Below are 21,732 nucleotides of genomic sequence, written 5' to 3' on the forward strand. Positions count from 1 at the left end.
TGATAGAATGTTTCTAAATTAAAAAGGGAGAAACATAAAGAAACATTGGAATGCGGAAGCAGAAGGCTTATACCAGCCATCCCTTGGAGACTGTCCGCGGCCCACTAAATCCGCTCGGAATCTGGGCGTGGTGATTGACACTTCTCTTGCTATGGACCAGCAGGTAAACAGAACAGGCTCTACCTACTGGGGTGTCATCAAGACCCTGAGGAAAATCACTCATTATCTCTCTCTAAAAGCCCGGAAACAGACTGTAGTGGCCCTAGTCACGTCCCTGTTAGATTACTGTAACGCACTCTACTCAGGTATTAACCTAGGCCTAATACAACGCCTGCAGACTGTGCAAAATGCGGCAGCTAGGTTCATTCATGACATCCCCAGCTGCTCTTCTGCCACCTTAGCCAGGAAGAGTCTACATTGGCTCCCGATTCAGGCTAGGATCTCTTTTAAGATCCTATGCTTTGTCTACGGACCGCTATGTGGTGATGGCTCGAAAGATATACGATCTCTCCTAGTCTCCTACACTCCCTGTAGAGACCTACGCTCTTCCAGTAAAAATCTCCTGGCTGTACCCCGGGCTCGGAAAGTCATATGGGGCGGAAGGGCCTTTTCCGTTCTGGCCCCGAGGTTGTGGAACACTCTCCCTCTGGAATTAAAAGTACAACCCGCTATTGGTCCTTTTAGTAAGGCATTAAAAACATGGCTTTTCTCAGAGGCCTATCTGTAAGTTGGTTTCCGGTGCATATGTTTTATATTATTTCTGTTAGGCGCCTTGATGCCCATGGGCTAAGTCTGCGCTATATAAGATGTCCTTCATTAATTCATTCATTCATAAGCCTGGAACCACACTCTTGGCTTCAATGGAACTCTCAACATCGTAATGTTCTGGTATGTTTTAAGCACTCTGTTAATCTCAGAGTGTGTATATCCCAGCTGACCATGCTCATTATAAATCTGCAATATTGAGGTGGGCGTTTTGTCTTAGTTTATTATCCAAGCTAATAATCGGCCTGACTTGTCCCATTTACCATGTGTTCTTCAGATACAGCTTTTATGGTGATACCTCTTCATACGTTCTTCTAATTGCAATAACTTTTCTTTCTCTTCCATGAGATGTGAACATCTGAGGAGGGTCCTGCAGAGCCTCTCTCTTCATAACGTGTAGGAGTCCTTCCTGCTTTCAGACTTCTGCTGGCATGTGTGTCGTTATTGGTTATGCAATGTCCACGTAGTACAGTTCTAAATGCCGCCTATTCCATTAGCAATGTCAAAGCAGTACCCACATTTTCAGAAAAATTATTTTTAATTGTGTCTCTTAGCATGCCTTGAAAGACCTGGTCCTCCAAGCGATTTGTACTCAGCTGCCAGGTGTGTATTTGTTGGTCTATGTGTATCCCACCTAAATGCCATTAGTAAGGGATAGTGGTTGGAGTAAGTTTTTGCCAAGTATTCCACAAGTGTTACCCTGGACTGGACCTTCCTAATGCATAGGAACCTCTGACATTGAGATCATGCATACCTGAACAGAATGTATACTGACTATGTAAGGGGTTATGATTCTTCTAGGTTTCCACCACCTCCCAGTGTTGCAAACAAGTTGTGAACTCTCTGACCACCATGTGTGGCTTCGACACTGGGAGTGGTAGGTAAGATCTATCTAGTTCAGTGCCTGCTATAAAATTAGGTTTCTCCTATTAACCAAGGATATTGGGCAGTTTTAGCCAGTTGCAGTGTCAAACCATCCAGAAAGAGTTATTGATATACGTTTAGGTGTACATATTGTCAAATGATCCCGATCCCATCTCTTCGTCAGAGCGGAGATGAAATGCTGAGATTCCAGAGTTCCTGATGACCGTTAATACATCGCAATTACAGATTTCAGTTTATGAAGGTGCGCTGCAAACACAGATGCCTTTGTCGTGGCTCGAGGTGGACAAATTTGTACAGGATTAGGATTTGTAACCCCGTTGGGTGCCGGCGACCGAGTATCCAAAATGGCGGCCACTTAGCAACTAACTTTTGAAAGTCTTGGTTTGCCAATCCACGACATCACACCGCTACTGCGATCAACCGTCTGATGTTACTAGGGATATATCCACCAAGCAAAAGGTATTTACCCCCCTTCTATCGGAACTGCTGTTGTAATACACCGATACTTGCGTCAGAGGACCTGACTCTTTAATGGCGGCGAAAAGTGACATGAACAAGCTATGTTATTAACTTTAATTAAGTTGCAAAATACTTGTGGGGCGAAACAAACGGAGGAGCAAACACGGCAAGTTGTGAGCTGAAGTGTGCTTTATTGCACAACCTCCGAGTCGCTGTCAACCTCCGATGCAATGTCTGTGCCCAACAGACCGGCTGGTTGTGGATGATGGACTGCGTGTGCTCACCGATCTGGATACTGCCGAAATCTGCGGTGCCAGCGCAGTGATATTGCATCCTGTTGCAGAGCTGGCCCATGTTTGATGTGCGTCGGCACCAAGTTCATTCCATTATGCCAGCTCCCTTTTACTGGGCGCTAATCAGGCGGAAGTTGTTAGACTTCAGAGAGTGCAGAATGCTGCCACCAGAGCGTTGGTAGGTCTTCCCCGCCACTCTTCAGTGGCGGGAGTTCGGAAAAAACTGCACTGGCTCCCGGTGGGAAAAAGGATTCAGTTTAAGGCACTTTGTCTCGCCTTCAAAATCCTTAAAACCGCCTCCCCCCGATGCTGTGCCCCCTCCTGACGAAGTATATCCCTGGGAGGCGACTGCGCTCAGCAGGACAACATCTGGTGGTCATTCCCCGTACCAATCTAGCCAGAATGGGCGGTCGTTCCTTCAGCTTGCTCGCTGCCAAGCTCTGGAACAGCCTTCCGGAAAATATTCGTGGCATTCAGGATCTGTTGGCTTTTAGAAAAGCCATCAAAACCCATCTTTTTCAGTAACTGTATCTTTTCTCTTCTGGTATTCCCCTTCTGTTTTTAGTTTCACTCGCAGCGCCGGGACGCCCCTTTGCTGGGGCAGCCGAGCGCTATATAAGTTCCCAATACAATACAATACAATACTGGTGCTTTGGTGATGATCTACGCGCAAAATGGCTGCCAACCAGAGACGCTGTATCTAAAATCTCTGCTAATCTGTTCTGCAGTGCATTACGACCCTAACCTGATGGCCGCTTGGAGCTAAGCCTAGTGATGACTCCGTGCACTGCAGCGCAATACGGCAACTTCATCAAAACAAACTGCTTTTATTTACAAAAATTATTCGACTGGAAGACCAGCGACGAAGCCGAAAACTGCAGCGTATATTGGATACTTAAACCTGTTTTCGCACCCTATAAACCCAGGGACCTAATGTGCAAAATGTGCAATCCCATTTCAGAGCGACCATAACTGTAGGACCCGGAGGGAAAGAGACGTTGGGTGGTACCTAATAGTGGCAGAACAAAGCAGCAGCAGCAGAAGAGCCCGAGAATGGTGGGCGGCCTGAGAAACAAGGGAAGCAGTTTTGATCTTGGATGCTGCAATAGCAATCCCTTGCCTGACCCTAAGATGGCTGCCACCATTTTCCCTACTACCGGACTCCGACCAGACTTTGATCACATCCCCCATCGGCCTAATTGGCAGCCCCAGCTCCTTCTCTGGTTTGTTTGTACTCCCACCCCTCCACCTCCTTCGTTACCTCTATCCTCTAGTGGGGACTTGCTCGTCCACTACTTGGCTCTGTTACTGTAGCCTATGTATCTTTTCAAAATGTTTTTTCCCTAATGTAGAGACCTGAGCAACATGGCTGATGCCAGGTGGTCTGCTAGACAGCTAATGAGGAGATTGGCCCTGGTTTCCCCCTCGACCGTTACCTACCCAGACGGACATTGGACACAGTTCTTGCTTGTCTCCCTGCTATGGCTCCTTCCTCCCCTCCTTTCCCACCAATTCTCTCAACCTCGTTCTTTGTTTACTGTACCTTACTACGCAATTGAAACTGATGTAACTTGTAGCGCAATGTTCCTCTGGTTTAGCGCTCTGATACCTCCGGGTCTAGCCAACGCTATATAAACCTTTTTAGATGTACATTGTACTGCAAGATCCTCTGGTGAAGCGCTCTGATACCTCCGGGTCTATCCAGCGCTAAATAAACTTCTTAAATCAAATATATTAAAAACTGGTTTTCCTGAACACTGAGACCTGAGTAACATGGCTGAGGCCCGGTGGAGCTGCTAGACAGCTAATGAGGAGATTGGCCCTGGTTTCCCCCTTGACCGTCACATAGCCAGCCGGACATTGGGCACAGTTCCTCCTCGTCTCCCTGTTATTACTACTTCCTCTCCTCCCTCCTACGAATTCTTGCAACATTGTTTATGTGTACTGTACCTTACTATGCTCTTGTAACTGATGTAAATTCTAACGCAACGATCCTAAATGTAAAGCGCTCTGGTACCCTCTTGGGTCAAGTTTGCGCTATATAAAACTTTATAAATAAATAAATAAATCTCCCATCTAATCTGCCCGCCACTTTGCTGTATATTCCCTCCTTATCCATTATTTCTATCTGAGGCTAGAAAGGAGTGCCTTGTCTTACACCACATCAAAATCCCATGTGCAAAGGCTGTGTATGATGTGCAGTAAACTAACATCTTCTCTGAAGAGCCCACCCTTCTACTTGTGTGAGGTTTGTCTCCTGCTCCTGGTGGAACGCTATGTGCATACCCCATCTTTTTATATATGTCTGCACATTATATCATTTGTTCATGGAGGTATGGCCACGCACATTTCAGGTCAGTAGCTTAATTTGGCCTTGTCTGTGTAGAACTGCCATGTTGAAGCAGCAGTATTCCTTATCTGCACAAGTTCTCTAGTCACCCAACTAATGCATTTGTCTAATTATTCTCTTATACCCCATCGCAATGCAAAACAATAAAAACAAATGTGTGTAAAGAAACAAATATACAAACCCCAACTTTTCCAAACCCATCACAGTGATGTTTAAATGTACTGCACAGTCTTTTGAAAATCATTTTATTACTGTACCACTTGCCGTTCTAACTAGCTGGCCACAAAACATTGTGCAATGTGGGGAGAGAAAAAAATAGAGATGCCACTTCTCCCCCATCTCCTCTATGGCTTAATGTGCTTAGATTATTTCATCCGCCATGCCAGAGTTTACCCTAGGATTATGTCACTGCAGTTCATTCCATTCTCACTCTCCACACTGTAGCCAGTGTCCTCTTGGTCAAACACCATATGTTCTCTCTATATTCTGTTGAAACTGCCCAATGAAGCAGCCGCCGCTACCGACATTTCTTTGCCAGCTGTAATTTGCTTTCTCGAGGGGCAAATGCTCCCCCTTTGTATTTTTATGCTGCCTCTAACTCTTTGAGGGTTTTACAGGGATGGGTTTATCAGGCAGAAGGTCCTTCATGCTTTGTGTGTCCATCAGACCCACACCTCAGCTGGATCTGTAAAAAGCTAATATTTCCTATATACCTGAACTCTCAGTTTGGCTGGAAACAGTATGGCATAGGGCACACCAGTCTCTCTCAGCAGCAGTTCCATTATAAACAAAACGATGGAGAGCGCCTGCAGCAGGACAAGTTCACAGTCCCGAAAGTGCAGTAATCTCACCACTGCTGGTCTCGGGGGAGATCAAGAGTTGGGGGGGGGGCACGCTGCGACTCTAGGCACTCTATCCACTGCATAAAATTTGAACAGCCCCTCAGGTGCAACAACCTTCTGTAGCCAATCCTCCAAAATGAAAATCATGGATTGTCCCTTGATATTTTCAGGTAGCCTAATCATCCTAATATTATTTCTGCAGGATCTGTCCTATTGATTTGCCTCCTTATTTTCCATTGATTGCAGTAGGACAGTTTAGACCTGATAGCCTTAAGGTATACTGTGCAAAGGGGTTTTTAGAAAGTTAGGACTGGAAGGGCGCGCTGCCTGGGTAAAACGTTACAAAGTGTGTGAGGAGCAGGAGTGTCGTTGTGTAGTGCGTGAAGAGCAGACGGCAAAACACCCTTAACCGTCCAAACAAGTCAAAAGACAAGGCAACTTAACAAAAATAAGCTCTCGCAACTACATGTGTGTTCATCAAAACAAGGTACAATGACCAAAAGTTGAAAAGAAGCGCAGAAGCAGGTTCTTTGGTGTAAGTCTTCTTGTCACAGCAAGATGTTTAATTTTCTCCAGACTTGAGAATAATACAATCGCCGACACGTGTTTCGTCGTGTGCGGTTGAGTCACACGACTCTTCAGGGCTTCCACTCCAATTCCAATGTGTGGTTGGAGTAAGTCTGGGTCTTTTTAGGCTCAGTTTCAAGCAATGGGTATTCTGCATGTATATGACACAGTCGAAGCTGTTTGACAAAGTGATCAGTTGCAGTGTATAGATAGAATTATCGTATCCCACTGGTAATTTCCATTTGTGAGTATAGCGCTGTATCTCGCTATACTGTAAGGCGGGGAGCCGGGAGGGGATTCTATATAGCGCCAAGTTGAGGAAACGAGTCCGTGACCTCTGCGGTGGTGTGCCGCTGCAGGCAATCCCTCCTCTGTTAGTTCCCGGCGGTCGTCTCTCGAGCCTTAAGGTAGTCATCCACCACTTTTTGCCTTCTTCCTCCACTTTTCTGACCCCATTTTTGCGAGTATTAGTACACTGCACACTTTACCACTGCTAACCAGTGCTAAACTGCATGTGCTCTCTCCTCAAATCATAACATTGGCTCATTTGCTACTAGTGGGCCTGCATCCCTGACTGTGCCACCCACTTAAGTTGCCCTTTAGCCATGTCTCAGGCCTGCCATCTCAAAGCCTGTATGTGCAGTTTACACTGCCATGTCGAACTAGCAAAATAAACACACTCACTTCAGTACACTTCTGGACCTGTGGATACTCTGACAGGAAGGGGGGCTGCTGTGCTGCTGAAGGACTACCTCTCTGCTGGACTCCTTCTTTGCTGTGCTGATCTGTGGCCCTCTTGTCTGGGTGAGAAGGAATAGGCCTGCATCACTTGACCAAGAAATGCAGAGTGACTCCAAGAGACAGCTGGCTGGCCTCCTGATCTGGACTCTCAGGGACAGAACAGGCTTCCAACCCCTCCATCTTTGAGTCTACCCTGCCAAGTGGTGCCACCCCAGTCCTGTATCATTAGAAATTGGCCTAAGGTGCTTGTCAGTGGAACCAATGCATCTTCTCTGCTGAATGATGCATCCCCAAGTAGAACCGATGCATCACCACTGCTGTGTGGATTTGGCCCATCACAAAAGAGTGGCATTGTTGACACCTCCCACGTCTTGGGGCTGATGCATCACATTCAGAACCGCTGCTGTGTGATGCTTTTCCCAGCGCAAGCATCTAGCATTCCTCGTCGTAGGCAGACTCGACGATGACGACAATACTCTGTAGTGCAGCTGCACCCCTCATCGGAACTGACACATCGCCTCTGCTGCACCTCATATCAACAGGATCCACGAAATCACTGCACCTTGGTACCGGCACATCGCCTTAGCTGCGTGAAACATCTTCAATGTGGATTAACGCAATGCTCCTCAACCAGGATTTAAGGTACTTTGTTCAGCAGCCCTAACTGCGTCCCTGTAGTCGGCCCACGCTCCTTAGCAGTCGGCCTGAACTTGTGACTGGTCCGACCAGATATCCCCAATATCGCTTTTTATTTCATCGTGCTATTTTACTTTAAAACTTTGACATTCAATATCTCTTGTTCTACTAATTGGATTTTTGTCATTTTGGTATTGTTTTGCTCTTGTTTTATTTATTCAAATCAGAGCTGTTTTTCTAACCTGGTGTGGAAACCTTTTTGTGGTGTTTTCACTGTTTTACCTTTGCACAAATACTTTACACACTGCCTCTAAGATAAACCTGACTTCTCTGTGACAAACTACCGGTAGAGAGACAAAATATCGAAATTAAAATATCAATATACAATAATATTGATGTTTTAATTTCGATGGTATAGAATATGGATGTGCAATAATTTCGATAGACAGAATATCGATATTAAGGTATGTATGTTACTAATATCGAAATTTTGTTTAGTGTTATGTATTTTATTATGTTTTCTATATGTTTGTTAAACATGTTTTAGTAATTTTGTTTACATTTTGCGTTTTAGTATCAGGGCGGGTTGTGGGTTTATAGGGGAATAGGGTGGGAGTAATTTAATTATAATTAATGAATTAATATTTTTTTATATTTTTGATTAATAAGTAATTATTAACTAATAATTAGTTAATTAAATTAATTAGAGTTAATATAGTAATATTTATTCTTTTTTGTTATTCTTAATGAATAATTAATTGGTAATTAATTATTATTAAGTGATTAAATGACAATTACATTTCTATGTGATTTATTTATGTGTAGTGGGTTGTTTGTTTATAGGGGAATATGGTGTGACATAATGAAATTAAATTAATTAAAGAGATTGTATTTATTTATTGGTATTTATTGTTAATTAATTATTAATTAATTATTTGGTAATTCGTTTTTTTAATTATTTCATAATATTAATTATAAATAATGTATTAATAAATATTGTTTATTCTTGTAAATATCTTGTTAATTAATTATTAATTGGTAATTAATTATTAATTGGTACTTAATATGTGTTAATTAGTTAATTTATAAACATCAATGTAATAATATTAATTGTTATTAATTGATTAATTGATATTTATATTAATTGTGTTTTTTTGTATGTGTAGTGTGTTGTGTGTTAAAGGGGGAGTAGTGCGGGAAGTAATTTTTACCCTCATGCTATCCAACGCTTTCCCTACTGTTGCACCCTTTGGAGTGGGAATAGTAATGTTTACCCCTACGCTATCCAACACTTTCCCTACTGTTGCACCCTTTGGAGTGGGAATAGTCATTTTTGACCCCTACGCTATCCAACGCTTTTCCTACTGTTGCACCCTCTGGAGTGGGAATAGTAATTTTTACCCCTACGCTATCCAACGTTTTCCTTACTGTTGCACCCTTTGAGTGGGAATAGTAATTTTTACCCCTACGCTATCCAACGTTTTCCCTACTGTTGCACTCTCTGGAGTGGGAATAGTAATTTTTACCCCTACGCTATCCAACGCTTTCCCTACTGTTGCACTCTCTGGAGTGGGAATAGCAATTTTTACCCCTACGCTATCTAACGCTTTCCCTACTGTTTTACCCTCTGGAGTGGGAATAGTAATTTTTACCCCTACGCTATCCAATGCTTTCCCTACTTTTGCACCCTTTGGAGTGGGAATAGTAATCTTTACCCCTACGCTATCCAACGCTTTCCCTACTGTTGCACTCTCTGGAGTGGGAATAGTAATTTTTACCCCTACGCTATCTAACGCTTTCCCTACTGTTTTACCCTCTGGAGTGGGAATAGTAATTTTTACCCCTACGCTATCCAATGCTTTCCCTACTGTTGCACTCTCTGGAGCGGGAATAGTAATTTTTACCCCTACGCTATCCAACGCTTTCCCTACTGTTGCACTCTCTGGAGTGGGAATAGTAATTTTTACCCCTACGCTATCCAACGCTTTCCGTACTGTTGCACCCTCTGGAGTGGGAATAGTAATTTTTACCCCTACGCTATCCAACGCTTTTCCTACTGTTGCAATATGTGAAGTAAGTATATATATATGAATTTATATGTAGAGTTTTTTATTTATTTTAAATGTATATGTATTAGTTATTATTTTTTAAATATGTTTTAATGTTTATATTTATAATTTGTATTCTTAAATTATTTTTACATTATTATTATTACATATAAAAAACGATATTTTTAACTTCGATATTTTTGTACTTACCTTTATGTAGATAGAACTCCGATATTTTTGATGTCGATATTTTTGTGTCGATATTTTTGTATGTCTATATTCTGTCTGTCGATATTATGTCATAGATTCCAAACTACCAGAGGGTGAGCACAGTTTAATTTAGGGTTTGCCTGACTCTTACCCTGACTAGGATAGTGTTGGCTGCTTGACAAGGGCACATACCACAGTCAACCAGTAATACAATTTCGAACAAAGGTGATCAGCTGTGAGATTAGGAATCGTGTTTGTGCAGTGCCATACACTGATTTGGTGTACTCCACCATTCCATTCCTAAAACTAATTCGAATTTTTAAATCTCCTTGATTGGCATTTTTCATTTTTTTAAATCGTGTCTCTGTTGGATCAGACGCCGCACTTGCAAGCTTGGAGTTCTACATTGTAGCCCAGCTGAAGGACTTCTGCAGGGAGTTTGGATTACCTTCCAAGAGCACTACCAAGAAGGTGGAGTTGCAAAAGGCAATGAGGCCCTGGGCAGAAGTTCACTCCATACTGGATGAGGTCACAGGAGAGGATGAGGAGGTGGAGGAACAACGTTAAGCAGGATTTTACCCCTATAATGGGACTCCCTGCCTGGGCAAAGAGCAGCATCTCCTCCCATGGCCTGTCTCCAGAGAGACAGGCAGAGAGGAGGAAGGAGAGGGAATTCAAGCTGCAAATGGCCAATTTAAAATGGGGGAGAAAAAGCCTGAAAGAGCCTTGGAAGAGAAGAAACTTTTACTGGCTCATGGCCTGAGTCTCAAAGAGCTGCACATCAAAGGCAGATTCCAGCAGTGATGGTGGCAACACACCTGCAGTGTCTGAGAGAGACAATAAAGTTCACATTCAGAAGGGTTTGGTGCCCAATTATGTGGTGGGAGATGACTTATACAAATGGTTTTCTACCTATGAGGTAGCCCAGAGGGTCCATAAGGTCCAGGAAAGGCACTGGGAAGGTAGTCTGTGGAAACACATGCCTACTGTAGGGTGGCACACACTTCTAACACTAACGGTTGGGGACCAAACCAGGAACAAGCCAATGAAAACCATTTTAATTGCAAAGTTTGTGCTGACCACTGAAAAATACCACCAAAGGTTCAGGGACACCCAGAAGCTCCCCAAACAGTCCTGGGTAGATATTGTGGATTCCTTCAGCAACTCCCTGAATGGTTGGGTGCAGGAAACAAAGTGAATGATTGGAATGAATTGTGTACATTCTCAGTATTTTTTATGGAGTCAAGCCAGCACCTAAGTGACAGTAAGATGACTGCCCCCAGGAAGTTTGCTGATGAGGCGGATCTCTGTGTCAGGGAGGTAGACCTCATGTCAAACTTGGAGATGTTGGGATTGTCTGAGTGGGTGTGTATGACTACATGGTGCATGGCTGCCTGTGAAGGTAGTCAATGGCGCCTGGAACAATGGCAAACTGCTGCCTAGAAAGACAGGGACAATGGTAGTGGGAAACCAGCCTCTGAAATTCCCCTGGTTGAAGTTAATGGGGCATCGGAGGAAGAGGCCCCCCGAGTCAACCAGGGAGGACATTGTCACCCTAATTAATCTGCCTGAGCTTGCTCATTGGCAAACTGAGGGTGGGCCCATCAGGGAGGAATTCTGAAGATGCAGAAAGAGTGTCCCATCCTAGAGGGCTTGATGCAGCAAACTGAAGCCCAGGCAGCATGTGACACTCTTGGGATTACCTTATCTATTAGGAGAATTACCTACTATATAGTGAGCCTAAGGCTCCTGGGGCAGCCCATGTGCTGGTGGTCTCCCAGTGTTACATGACCGTCCTACTGGGTTTGGTTCATGGTATTCCACTGGCAGGACATCTACGGCAAGGAAAGACCTTTGCCAGGCTTGCTGCCCACTGTTATTGGCCCAGGATGAAGACGGCCTCAGGTGCATTCTGTAGGTTCTGTCCCACCTGCCAGGCCAGTGGGAAGTAAGGGAAAAAGCACAAAGCTACCCTGACTCCTCTAGCTGTTGTTGGCACTCCCTTTGAAAGGGTTGGCATCAATATCATTGGATCTTTGGATACCAAGACAGCCTTAGGCAACAAGTTTGTCTTGGTGTTGGTAGACCATGCCGCCCCCTACCAAGAGGACATTCCTGTGAGGTCAGTGACGGCACCTGTGGCGGGCAGAGCTACGATGGGGATATTTACCCATTGGAAGTTTACCGAGGAAGTTGTGTCTCACTGAAGCACTAACTTCATGTCAGCATACATAAAGTCCATGTGAGATGAGTGTGGGGTAACCTACAAATTTAGCACACCCTATCACCCCCAAACCAATGGTCTTGTAGAGATTCAACAGGACCTTGAAAGGCATGATAATGGATCTGCCTGAGCCCATGAGGTGTAAATGGGATGTCCTCCTTCCATGCCTTCTCATTTGCTACAGGGAGGTACCATAAAAAGGAGTAAGGTTTAGCCCCTTTGAAATCATCTATGGCCATCCCATTAGGAGAGCTCTGAGCCTTGTGAGGAAGGGGTGGGAGCAAGCTCCCAGGAAACCTCCCCAGGATGTGGTCAGCTACATGCTGGCACTCTGCAACCAGATGCACCGCTTCTGAAAAAGGCAAAATTCAACCTTGAGGCCATCCAAGAGGTTATGAAGCTCTGGTACGACCAGAAGGCCCCTTTGATGGAGTTTCAACCTGGCCAGAAAGTATGGATTGTGGAACCTGTTCATCCCAGAGCTTTCCAGGATCACTGGATGGGGGCCAAAGGGGGAGTCCACCTACCAGGTGGATCTCCATACCAATGGAACCCCCTTAAGGGCGCTACACAGGATTCGTCTCAATCCGCATTTCAAGAGGTCCTAAGTGAGTATACTCCTGGTGACAGATGAGAGAGTGGAAGAGGGGAGCAAGCCTCTCCCCGATCTCCTATCTTCCCACGAACACAATGGTTAATTGAAAGGTGTCAACCTCTCTTCTATCCTGACCCTAGAGCAGCAGATAGACTCTTAACAGTTACTGGGGCAGTTTGCCTCTCTGTTCTTCCTCACCCCTGGACTCACACACCTCTGCCTCCATGACGTGGACACAGGAGACCACCTTCCTGTGAAGAACACAATTTACAAGTTGTCATATAGGGTGAGGGCCAGTATCAAGGAGGAGCTCTCCAAGAGGCTTGTGCTAGGGGTAATTGAGCCCTTCAACAGACCTACGTCCAGCCTGTGGTGCTGGTACCGAAGGCTGTCCCACCTGTCCCCACTCCAGAACTTAGGTTCTGCATGGACTACCGGAGTCTCAATTCCATCACCAGGACTGATGAACACTTCATCACCCGAGCTGATGAGCTCATCAACATGCTGGTCACTGTCAAATTCCTCAGTACTTTGGAATTTACATCAGAATACTGGCAGATCGCTCTGACTGAGGGGGCAAAAGAGAGGTCATAAGTCTCAGCCTCAGAGGGCCACTTCCAATTTCAGGTGATGCCCTTTGGCTTGAAGAATTTGTCATATTTATTCTTACTTTTGCTTGTACAGTCTGTTCATGCTGTGCTTGAGAGTGTGTGCCTTTTGCCTGCATTGCTTCGACTCTATGGCATGTTATTTTTGTTTGTTCTATTCCTGCAACAATTCTCTCATGTAACATAACTGGTTCTATTGTACAGTGCTCTGACATCTTCGGGTAAAGTCCGCGCTTTATAAAAGTGCCCCTGCACTTTCCAGAGTTTGGTTAACTGGGTCTTAGCTGCAAATGAAGTCTTATGTGCCACCAATCTGAATGACATAGCTGTCTATAGCCCCGGCTGGGAGGAACACCTGCCCAACCTCCATGAAGTGCTTTAGGTTCTGCAGCAGGCAGGCCTGACTATCAAGGCCAGTAGGTGCCAGAGAAGGCAGGGTTCCATGGTGTATCTGGGCCACCTGGTAGGCGGGGGCAAAGGTGCAGCCCCTCAAGGCCAATGCTGAGACTATCATGTCCTGGCAACCATCTAAAACTCAAACTGAGGTGAGAGCTTTCTCGGACCTCACATGAGATTTATTAAGGGATTTGGCACCATTGTTGCCCCCTTAACAACAGATCTGACTATGATGAAGCAGTCCAGAGTGATGATCTGGACAGACGCCTGTCAGAAAGCCTTTGATACCCTCATGGAGGCAATGTGTACAGCACCCGTACTCAAGGTTCCTGACTTAATTCATAGTGCAGACAGACGCTTCAGAGCATGGCATAGGTGCAGTCTTAACACAGTTGAATGAGGAGGGCCTAGACCAACCAGTAGCCTTAATTAAAGTAGGCTACTTCCACAGGAACAGAGGTGGAGTATAATTAAAAGATACGCTTTTGCTGTGGTCTGGCCATTGAAGAAGTTAAGACCATACCTGTTTGAGACTCACTTCCTGTTTCGGAAAGACCATCGGTTCCTCAGATGGCTCAAGCAGATGAGGGGTGAAAATCTCAAGTTGTTGAGGTGGTCCTTCTCACTACAGGGAATGGACTTAATGGTGGAACACCATCTGGGGTCAAACCACACCATTGCTGATGGTCTTTCCAGGTTCTTCCGCCTTAATGAAGAGAACTCCCAAGGAGCTGGGTAGTTCTCCCAACTTTTAGCTGGGGGGAGGCACGTGTTAGACCTGACTGCCTTCTTCCTCCTCTTCTTTTCCTCTGACCGTGTTTTTGCTGCTATCAGGACTCTGGGCACCTTATCACCTCTAACCTATGCTAAAGCGCTTGTTCTCTCACACCCCTCAAGTCTGGTGTCTCTTGAATCCTAATGTAAAATCTTAATATATGGTGAAGCTGGATTCTAAATTACAATTCTGAAAATGCCCCTTTTAGAAAGTTGCCATTTTCATCCTTTTGCCATTTGGTGCCTGTAGCCTATCTCTGATCACGTGACTATATATAGTTGGCAGCTGGGCTCTCTGATTTCCTCCCGGCCACCCACACACAATGGGAACTTAGGTATGTCTCAATTGGTCATCTCTTGCAGGATGGGAGGGAGGGGCAGGGCACAGCCTCACTTACACCTGAATACGCTGTGTCACCTGAATAGGAGCCAGACCAGGAAGGGAGGGCCTCTGTGCACTTCAAAGGTATATCTTTGAAGTATCCCCCATTTCAAAGGCACCACTTGGTACAAGTACTGTACCTCAGACACCACCACTTCAGTACACCTCTGGACCTGTGGATATTCTGCAAGGAAGAAGGACTGATGTGCCACTGAAGAAATGCCACTATGCTAGACTCTTGCTTTGCTGTGCTGATCTGCAGCCTGCTGCCCTTTTGCCTGGGTGGGAAGGAGTGGACCTACATCACTTAGCCCCAGAACCCAGAGTGACTCCAAAGGATAGCTGACTGGCCTCCTAATCTGAAGCCTCAGGGACATAACAAGCTTCCAACCTCTCCATCTGGACTCTGCCATATGTGAGTCTACCCTGCCAGGTAGTGCCACCCCAGCCCTAGAACCTTGGAAGTGGTTCTACGGTACTTGCCAGTGGAACTGACTGAACTTATCTACTGAGCGACGCATTCCGGAGGAGAACTGACTCTTCTCCTTGGCTCATCTGTGCATCCCTGAGCAGAAACGACGCATCGCTGCTGCTGTGTGGATTGGGCCTGTAGCAAAAAACTTGCATCACTGCTGATTCCTGCATCTTGGGACCGAAGCATTCTCTGCGGAACCGCTGCTGAGCAAGGCTTTTTCCGGTACAAGCTCTTTGTATGCTCCGTCGACTGCAATGCCGAAACCCCGTATCACAGCTCCACCACTCATCGGAATGGATGCATTGCCTCCTCTGCTTAAAAACTTTGAATTTCAATATCTCAAGTTCTCCCCCAAAAAATTTTTTTGTTTCGGTCTTGTTATATTTATATATATCAAAGCTAATTTCCTAACCTGGTGTAGAATCATTTTGTGTGGTGTTTTCACTGTTTACTGTTTGTAGTGTTGCACAAGTACCTCTAAGTTAAGCCTGACTGCTCTGTGCCAAGCTACCAGAGGGTGAGCCCAGCATACTTTAGGGTTTGCCTACATATTACCCAGACAAGGATTGTTGTTGAAGGATTGACCAGGGCACATACCTCAGGTAACCCATTTTTTAACAGCCAGTAATTGCTGTGAGTCGCTGTTGAAGTTCATTGGCAGTCGAGGAGATGTCCTGTTTGGCCCTCCCCACCTTGTGGACTCTCTCTGCCATCTTTCTGTGATCATCTCCCAAAAAGCCAAAGTCCACTACAAAGGAGTCTATCTTATTTTCTAGAACATCCCTGCTGGAGCTGATTGACACTAATATGGTGGCTAGTCTGTCTCCAGCTTCACGATTGTCAGAGTCACTCTGTTGTGTAAGTTTACTTGTTAATTTACTCCCTTACACCGTTGTCTCAGCCATGGCATCCTCTCAATGTTTCTGTGTACTTCCCATTGTATAGGAGAGATGCAATACTCAAGTAGTCACAGCACAGTGTAATAGTTAGAATCAGACTGTATACGACATGAGAGCAACACGTTGGTGGGGAAATTGGTTTTAGTGCACTTAGATTGACAAGATCCTTGGACAATCACTCCCTCCATACAGCATTCCAGCTAAGTGTGCGGTTTTGTGCGTCCCCTGAGTGGCGAGTCAGAGGCCAATGCACAGACCAACTCCAGTGCATTCTCACCCTTGTTGACTGCTTCCACAGAGTATTTACTTGTAATCCCATAGGGTCCACAGTCCGGCCTTTGAGGACTTGCTGTCTTATTTTCACAATATGCCTCAGATGCTCTGCTCGTCCCTTGTGGCCCCCAGGCCTCGCACCTCAGCAAGGCTTCTACATGCACCCTAATCATATGGGGAAATACACAGTTAGGTATGCGCTCAGCCTCACTGGGTCCCTGCGTCCATGAGGAGCCAATTGCAACTGGGTCCCGCCTCAGAGGGGACTCCGTCTAAAAGATATGACTGTGGCTTACACCAAACAGCCTTGCACATGCTCTGTTCCTTGTACAAAGATCTTCAAGGATCCCAAAGGCTCCTTCTCTGTCTATGTATCAAGGGCCTGCGAAGGGCTTCGACCATGGATGCCATCTTAACTTTAGCCGTGCAGGGCTTAGTGGCTCCTCTCTAGATTAGCGGCTCACTCAAGTTATGCAGCTTGTGATTTCGAACTCAATGCCTCTCCCTCACTGTGGGACATTGATCTTAGTGGTTGTCCAACGGCGGTCGATTTCTGTGTAGCCAGATTTTCATATTTCTCCACAGCGGGTGGAATTTTTTCAGTGATGCACTCCTTCAGGCGGTTGGCTCCCCCTCCTTAGGTCAGGTGAAACATGTTGACGATCTAAGACAGAAGGGTGATTGAAATTCATTCCCATCCAAAATAAGCTACACAGTTTTATTTTAATACAGCCAAGCAATCTCCGAAAAAATATTTTTAGAGGACAGCCATAGATTGTTTTAACCTACAAATCTCTGGCCTGACATTCCACTAACAAAAAAAACTTGCTACGATACTAAGTGGTAGAGCCCACCTGGACATACATTAAACTCCGGGTGTAGTAAGCCTGATGATGGAGCAAACCTCTTTATGTGGGTGAGGGCATAGCTTTTCCAGAGATAAGTCTTGACAAAATAGGTAGGTTAACAGAGATTAGTTCAGCCTAGCCCTTCCTTTTTTGTGTGATATTTAGATAAACTGGGAGGATGAAAGTATACGTCTCTAGTGTGTTTCTCCCCTTTTTAGGTCTCGCCTGTCAATGCGCATGCGCATTGAGCTTGCGAGACTATGGGGGCTTAAACAGACTTTAACCAACTTGCAAGGAATCGATGGCGATTCCTTGCAGTGCCCGTGAAATTCAAGCTCAATACGCATGCGCATTGACATTAAAAGCGCGTGCACATGCCCCCAGCCGCCTGCCTTGCACGTCTTTTCCCTCAGCCGCACTCCTCCCACACCCCCGCTCCGCCCCCTCCCCTGCCTGCCGTGTCGCATTTCTTCAGGGCACCTCCCCTCATCACTTCCCCAGCAGCATCTGTTCCCAAGCCTGCCGAGAGCAGCTCTTCCTGCTCAGCCCTCTCCCCACTCTCTCTCCCCTCACGACGCTCCTCCCGCCCCGCTACCTCCCCACTCTCTCTCCCAGCACATCTCCCCCTCCAGCACACAGCACGGAATTCAGGCTCCGCCAGCAGCTCTTCCCTTCCCCACTCTCTCTCCCAGCACACCTCCCCCTCGATCCGCCCCTTGTTTAAACCTTGAAAAGACATCCCGCCTCTCCTCCCCCTTCCTTCCCTCCCCCGGCTTCTTCCCACCCTCCTCCCTTTGCCCGAGGACATCACGAGAGCCGCTAACCCTCCTCCAGGAGCCAGATGATGAGGGAGGAGACGCACAACTGCGGACCTCTCCTGCTGGCACACGAACAGCAGCATCTGTTCCCCAGCCTGCCGAGAGCAGCTCTTCCTGCTCCGCCCTCTCCCCACTCTCTCTCCCCTCACGACGCTCCTCCCGCTCCGCTCCGCTCCGCCCCCTCCCCACTCTTTCTTCCAGCACACCTCCCCCTCCAGCATACAGCACGGAATTCAGCAGGAAGAATTGAGTCCAGGTTCTGTGGACTATTCTGCTCATTGCCTTTTTCAGGAAGATTTCATTATGACTGCTGCCAAGAGGTCCTTCACTATTAAAGCAGCTGGTTAATCCTCATCCCAAACTTTGATTCTTTCATTACGGCAACTAGCGTTCTTGTCTTCCCTCCCTCTGTCTAGGTCTATATACTGAATGTTCTGTTATTAGCGTATTTCCTCCACTGCAAATTAATTGCCCATCAAATTACTAACAATAATATTTTTGACATATAGCGCTTGGAACTCCGCCAGCAGCTCTTCCCCTCCCCACTCTCTCTCCCAGCACACCTCCCCCTCGCTCCGCCCCTTGTTTAAAGCTTGTTATTCTGAATGTCTGTCTAATTTTACCCCGTGTACAGCTGTGTTTATTCTACGGGTAAGCAACCTTGGAGACTGCAGCCCATGTCTGCTTGCCTTCAACTGTGTTTTTACTGTAATAAATGGACTTCGTGGGCTTTATTTGATTCGTGTTCGGCTCTGTCTAGTCTGTTGTTCAAATGGGGGTTGTTTACAGTTCCGCAGGTAGCTGAACCTTTTCCTCCTGCTTGCATCACCAAACACGCCCTCATTACCCAGTTGGAGGTGGGGAGCGGCGGGTGTTGATGAAAATGATCTGATAGCTTCTGATGGGCTCGTCACAATTCGGCTTCGATAGTTTTCAGTGACACAGCCATGGTTTAGTCTTCAACTATAAACGTATCCATGCATCCATTCACCCACCCATTCACATTTGCATCCATCCATGTGTGCATCCATCCACCATCACCTCCAAATCCACTTCCACCACCACACCACCACCACATCAACCACCACATCCACCACCACATCCACCATCACATCCACCATCACATCCACTATCACATCCACCGCCACATCCACCGCCACATCCACCGCCACATCCACCGCCACATCCACCGCCACATCCACTGCCACATCCACCACACCCACCACCACCACATCCACCACACCCACCACCACTACATCCACCACCCCATCCACCACCACCACCACTGCATCCACCACCACCACTGCATCCACCACCACCGCATCCACCACAACCACATCCACTGCATCCACCACCACATCCACCATCACCACCACATCCAGCACCACATCCAGCACCACATCCACCACCACATCCACCACCACATCCACCACCACATCCACCACCACATCCACCATCACATCCACCATCACATCCACATCCACCGCCACATCCACAGCCACATCCACCACCACATCCACCACACCCACCACCACACCCACCACCACTACATCCACCACCCCATCCACCACCACCCCATCCACCACCACCACCGCATCCACCATCACCACATCCACCACCACATCCACCACCACCACATCCACCATCAACTCCAAATCCACCTCCACATGCACCACCACATCCACCACCACATCCACCATCACATTCACTGCCACATCCACCGCCACATCCACAGCCACATCCACAGCCACATCCACCACACCCACCACATCCACCACACACACCACCACTACATCCACCACCACCACCACTGCCTCCACCACCACCACTGCATCCACCACCACTGCATCCACCACCACCACTGCATCCACCACCACCGCACCCACCACCACCACATCCACATCCACCGCCACATCCACAGCCACATCCACCCCCACATCCACCACACCCACCACCACACCCACCACCACTACATCCACCACCCCATCCACCACCACCCCATCCACCACCACCACCGCATCCACCATCACCACATCCACCACCACATCCACCACCACCACATCCACCATCAACTCCAAATCCACCTCCACATGCACCACCACATCTACCACCACATCCACCATCACATTCACTGCCACATCCACCACCACATCCACCACCACATCCACCACCACACCCACCACTACCACCACATCCAACACACCCACCACCACATCCACCACACCCCCCACCACTACATCCACCACCCCATCCACCACCACCCCATCCACCACCACCACCGCATCCACCACCACCACCGCATCCACCACCACCACCACATACACCACCACATCCACCACCACATCCACCACCACATCCACCACCACATCCACCGCCACATCCACCACCACATCCACATCCACCGCATGCACCACCACCACATCCACCACATCCACCGCATCCACCACCACCACATCCACATCCACCACCACATCCACCACCACATCCACCACCACAGCCACCACATCCACCACCACCTCCACCACCACATCCACCACCGCATCCACCACCCCATTCACCACCACCACCACCGCATCCACCAACACCACATCCACCACCACCACCACATCCACCACCACATCCAACACCACCACATACACCACCACATCCACCACCACATCCACCACCACTTTCACCACACCCACCACCACCACATCCACCACACCCACCACCACCACATCCACCACCACATCCACCACACATCCACCAACACATCCACCAACACTTCCACCACCACCGCATCCACCACCACCACATCCACCACCGCATCCACCACCACCACATCCACCACCGCATCCACCACCACCACATCCACCACCGCATCCACCACCACTGCATCCACCAACACCACATCCATGACCACCACCACATCCACCACCGCATCCACCACCCACCACATCCACCAACACATCCCCCATCACCATATCCCCCAGATCCACCACCACCACATCTATATGTGTGTGTGTGTGTGTGTGTATGGGTGTGTGTGTGTGTGTGTGTGGCTCTGTGTGTGTGTAGGTGCAAATGCAATGTTCTTGGATTTTCGTCACAATAAAATACACTGAACATAATCTTCACAAAAGTTATTTACAAACGTTTAAGGTATTGCCATTATAAATTACAATAACTTATATTTAAGTATTAATTATTTACAAAAATAAAAGCCATTGTTATTTGTAATATCAATACATCTAAGTCACGTAAATACAACACACATTGCATTACAAATGCTATAGGTGTCACATTTGCGAAAGTTAAAACTATTGACATTGTAACTGACAAAGCTATTAATTTTGCTATTTTCAAAACCAACACATAAATAAAAAAGTGTCATTTACAATAACAATCGCTCAAACTTTCCTAATGCGAGACCTATTGCATTTCCAATGCTTGTTCTTGTTGTTAACATTGTATTATAGTCACGGCATCTGAAGGGCCAAGATAGGTTCTAGCTGTATTAAATTTGAAAGAGGTCATGATAGTAGTCTGCCACATTTACACATTCTGGTCTTTCCTATCAATCAGCTCCACTCCTCCTACTCCCCATGGCCTATTCACCGGCAACATATTGCGACTTGGAGATGTAGATGATAATAGGTGGACAG

General features: G+C 46.8%; 2 protein-coding genes across 2 annotated transcripts in view; one reads left to right on the forward strand and one right to left on the reverse strand.

Moving 5' to 3' along the window:
• Positions 1-21,732, forward strand: part of LOC147712626 (monocarboxylate transporter 1-like) — a 277,171-nt gene that overhangs the window by 151,484 nt on the left and 103,955 nt on the right. The gene's annotated exons all lie outside the window — the stretch shown is intronic.
• The window catches only part of LOC147712627 (uncharacterized), a 65,158-nt gene continuing 53,966 nt past the window's right edge, over positions 10,541-21,732 (reverse strand). The window contains exon 4 of the mRNA XM_086919671.1: positions 10,541-10,623. Within this exon, the coding sequence (XP_086775797.1) occupies positions 10,541-10,623 (83 nt within the window). The remainder of the gene's footprint in view (positions 10,624-21,732) is intronic.

This window comes from Lissotriton vulgaris, chromosome 5, assembly GCF_964263255.1.
Source record: "Lissotriton vulgaris chromosome 5, aLisVul1.2, whole genome shotgun sequence".
NCBI lineage: Eukaryota > Metazoa > Chordata > Amphibia > Caudata > Salamandridae > Lissotriton > Lissotriton vulgaris.